Source organism: Solanum pennellii, chromosome 7 (genome assembly GCF_001406875.1).
Source record: "Solanum pennellii chromosome 7, SPENNV200".
Lineage (NCBI taxonomy): Eukaryota > Viridiplantae > Streptophyta > Magnoliopsida > Solanales > Solanaceae > Solanum > Solanum pennellii.
In genome coordinates this window covers 73,398,656-73,402,105 of record NC_028643.1, presented here as the reverse complement: position 1 = coordinate 73,402,105, position 3,450 = coordinate 73,398,656, and the positions used below count along the sequence as shown (strand labels likewise).

The window sequence follows — 3,450 nt, the reverse complement described above, 5'->3', positions numbered from 1 at the left end:
ATTCGACATATTAGGAGGCTATTCTATCATCGAAATTATATTATTTTTCATGTTTTTTCAAAATTTTATATGTTACGATAATAGATGAGAAAAAAGAAATCTAAGTAAAAATCTCTATACCATAAAAAAAGACTGGAACTCAAAAAAAAACAATATATATGATTTCGATACATTTTGAGACGCATTATATATTTATATTATATTAGTAATAAATAAATGAAAAAGGAATAAAATAATTAAAAATCCTTTACAACATTAGTAATGGAAGTACTCAAGCTCAAAAAAAGTGTTAGACCTAAAATTCATAACAATGGCGCTAATAACGCATGATTCCAAACATTTCTTTTAGCCTCCTCTATTATTATATATTAGAAGGTTTTATTTATGTCAAAGATTTAATAAATTATATTTTTATAGTATAAATACAAATCACTAAACTTTCAATAAAAAAAATTAATTGAAACCTCTTATCCATTATTTTATTTTATTATATAATATAATTAAATAACACGCTATTAAAGTGTAATAAAATGAGGCGAAAAAATATATTCACGGAAGAAGGATGCCAACAGGATAGTACGACTGTACGAGTCACAACAAGCTTAAAAGTAATTTTAAAAAATAATATAAAAAAAAACTTCACCAATTTTTGAAAAATACTTTTTTTTAATCAAATTGTGTAGAAACTCTACTTCAACTATTATGTTATGGTTCGTTTTGAATCAACGCCTATACAAAATCTATCCTTCAAATTTTAATTCGATAAACACATCAACAATTAATTTTAAAATTATTTTTATAATATTTTAAATTTTTTATGTCATTTCGATATAAAATTTACCTAAAATATAATATTCATCCTTTTTCATAATACTTATCTTTCATCATGAAACCAAAACCCTTAATTAGGTAAGATTTTAACTCTAATCGAATGATATTAGATTCTAATATAGATTTAAAAAATTAGAAAAGAGATGAAATTAGATTAACGGAAGTAAGATTCCTAGCTACCCCCATGTGACGACATAACCTATCTTAAAAGAAAATCAAACTGAAAAAAAACACTTTTTCCTCATTTTAATTTATTTTTGACCTAATAAAATAAATTAAAAATAATAATTTAAATTAATATTATGACAAACATAACGTCCTTTTATGTTATAATTTTTAAACGCACGTAGTTAAAAAAAAAAAATTAGAGACCAAATGTGGCACATATAAGAAACAAAAAAGAAAAACGATTTAAATTAATAATATAACAAATATAAGGCTTCTTAATCTTATGATATTTAAACAAATTACGTAAAAAGTTAAATAGATGTCCAAAATAATATGTCACGCAAATTAAAATAGGAGGGCGTATAGAAACAACAAACAATAAGGAGAATATTGTCTTTTCATACCCCAAAAAAAACTAATATTGCATGCAGAAGAAGTATGTATGGAGCTGCCACATATCTCTCTTTGCATGTCAATCCCTAATACTATTCAGCCACGCACTTCCTTGCCCATCACTCACACCATCCTCGTCACTCTAAAAAATAATATGTTTTATCAAATATATTCATTTCATTTTATTTTTTGTTTACTATATAATCATCCCTTTGTTCACATCTTTTTTTCATGTCCCCCATATTCTCTAATTCACTTTATAAACATTTCTCCATTTTCATATCATGGAAGGCCTTTGTGCTGAATTGCACCACCATAAATTTCATCCCTCTCATCAACTCTACAAGAAATCTCTTCGCGACATTGATATTCCCCCGAGAAAATTACTAAGCCGTCGTTCTACTCTTTCATCAATCGACCATGTTGTTTCTGATGTCCAGTTTATGGATTCACCAAAGTCTGAATCAGACGCTCAATTTCAGAAGTTTTTACCGTATAACAGTTTAGACGATGATGACGATGCTGATCCGTATTCATCTGATCATTTTCGTATGTATGAGTTTAAAGTAAGGCGGTGTACTCGTAGCCGGAGCCACGATTGGACTGATTGTCCTTTTGCTCATCCGGGAGAGAAGGCGAGACGGAGGGACCCGAGGAGGTTTCATTATTCCGGTACGGTCTGTTCTGAATTTCGAAAAGGAAATTGTAGCAGGGGTGATAATTGTGAGTTTGCACATGGGGTGTTTGAGTGTTGGCTTCATCCAACTCGTTACAGAACTGAAGCATGCAAAGATGGGAAAAACTGCAAACGGAAGATTTGTTTCTTTGCACATACACCGAGGCAGCTTCGTGTGCTTCCACCTGGTTGTTACGAAAGTGGCTTATCACCTAAGAATTTGAATTCCGAGAAAAAATACAGAAATCTGAACCATTGTTGTGTTTTTTGCCATTCTGTTTCTGCTTCCCCAACTTCTACTTTAATCGGTATGTCACATATCTCTCCCCCTATGTCCCCATCCCTCTCACCGCCTCTTTCCCCTGCAAATCGAAACCAGTTTTCTTCTCCTATCTCGCGTTACAGTGATCGTTTTGGTAGTGTTGAGTCGTCGTCCTCTGGAATGTGTCAGCTGGATCCATCTGGGCTGATGAGTTACAAAGATGCACTTACTGAATTGGTTAGCTCATTGGAAGCTATGAATGTGAATCATGAACCCAATTCTTCAGCAGCAGCTGCTACTCATTCTCATTCTGTTAATTTTGACGGGAATTTACCATGGCTGGATGTGAATTTCAACAATAATAACAGCTACGATGATCAGCAGCAGTTCCTTCTTTCGCCTTCAACTCCATCTCCAAGTCCAATTTCTAACTCGAGAACCAAATTTTACGCAAGGGAATTTCCATCTGCTAGCCCTGTTTCGAGCTCGAGGTTGAGCTTTGTAGAGGAACCGAACAATAACAATGGTACGAACAGATTTTACAGTGACAATGGATTAAGTGGAGGACCAGATCTGGGATGGGTCAATGACCTACTGACTTGAAAAGGGAAAACAAAAAAAAGTTATGGAGAGTTCATGGGCCATTGATGGAGCTCGCTTTTTTGTGGTCCTACAAATTAAACAATTGTTGATGATATGATGACAGAAGAAATTATTGGGATTTGAGCAAGGATGATTTTTGTATATACAAGTTTTTAAGTGTATTGTTTCAATTTACTAGCTGCTGCTACTGCACCATCCATATATAATCAACAAGAACAAAGAGTGTGTATATATGAGATGGAAGAGATGGAGGATGACGACGAAGAAGAAGATGTGTTACTGTTATTATTTTTACTAATTCTGAAGCTTATTAGATTTTTTTTGCCTTATTTTTAATGAATGTAAGATTTCTGGGTTGGGTCTGTTGATTATGAAGCTGTAATTTGCAATTTCAATTTCCGTTTTGTTGAAGGGTGAGTATTATGATGATGTTGTATTAATGTTTAAATTAAACTATATATGTTGAATTACATCTTTCTTTTGCATTAAAAATCAATGGAGTAAATTGTTTCTGGCA

The 3,450-nt window shown here is 32.2% G+C and overlaps 1 protein-coding gene across 1 annotated transcript; it reads left to right on the top strand.

The window, feature by feature from the left end:
* Positions 1-1,501: 1,501 nt before the first annotated feature.
* On the top strand, positions 1,502-3,450 carry LOC107024699 (zinc finger CCCH domain-containing protein 2). Its single transcript, XM_015225685.2, has one exon. The coding sequence runs from the start codon at positions 1,677-1,679 to the stop codon at positions 2,931-2,933; it is 1,257 nt and encodes a 418-aa protein (XP_015081171.1). The 5' UTR covers positions 1,502-1,676; the 3' UTR covers positions 2,934-3,450.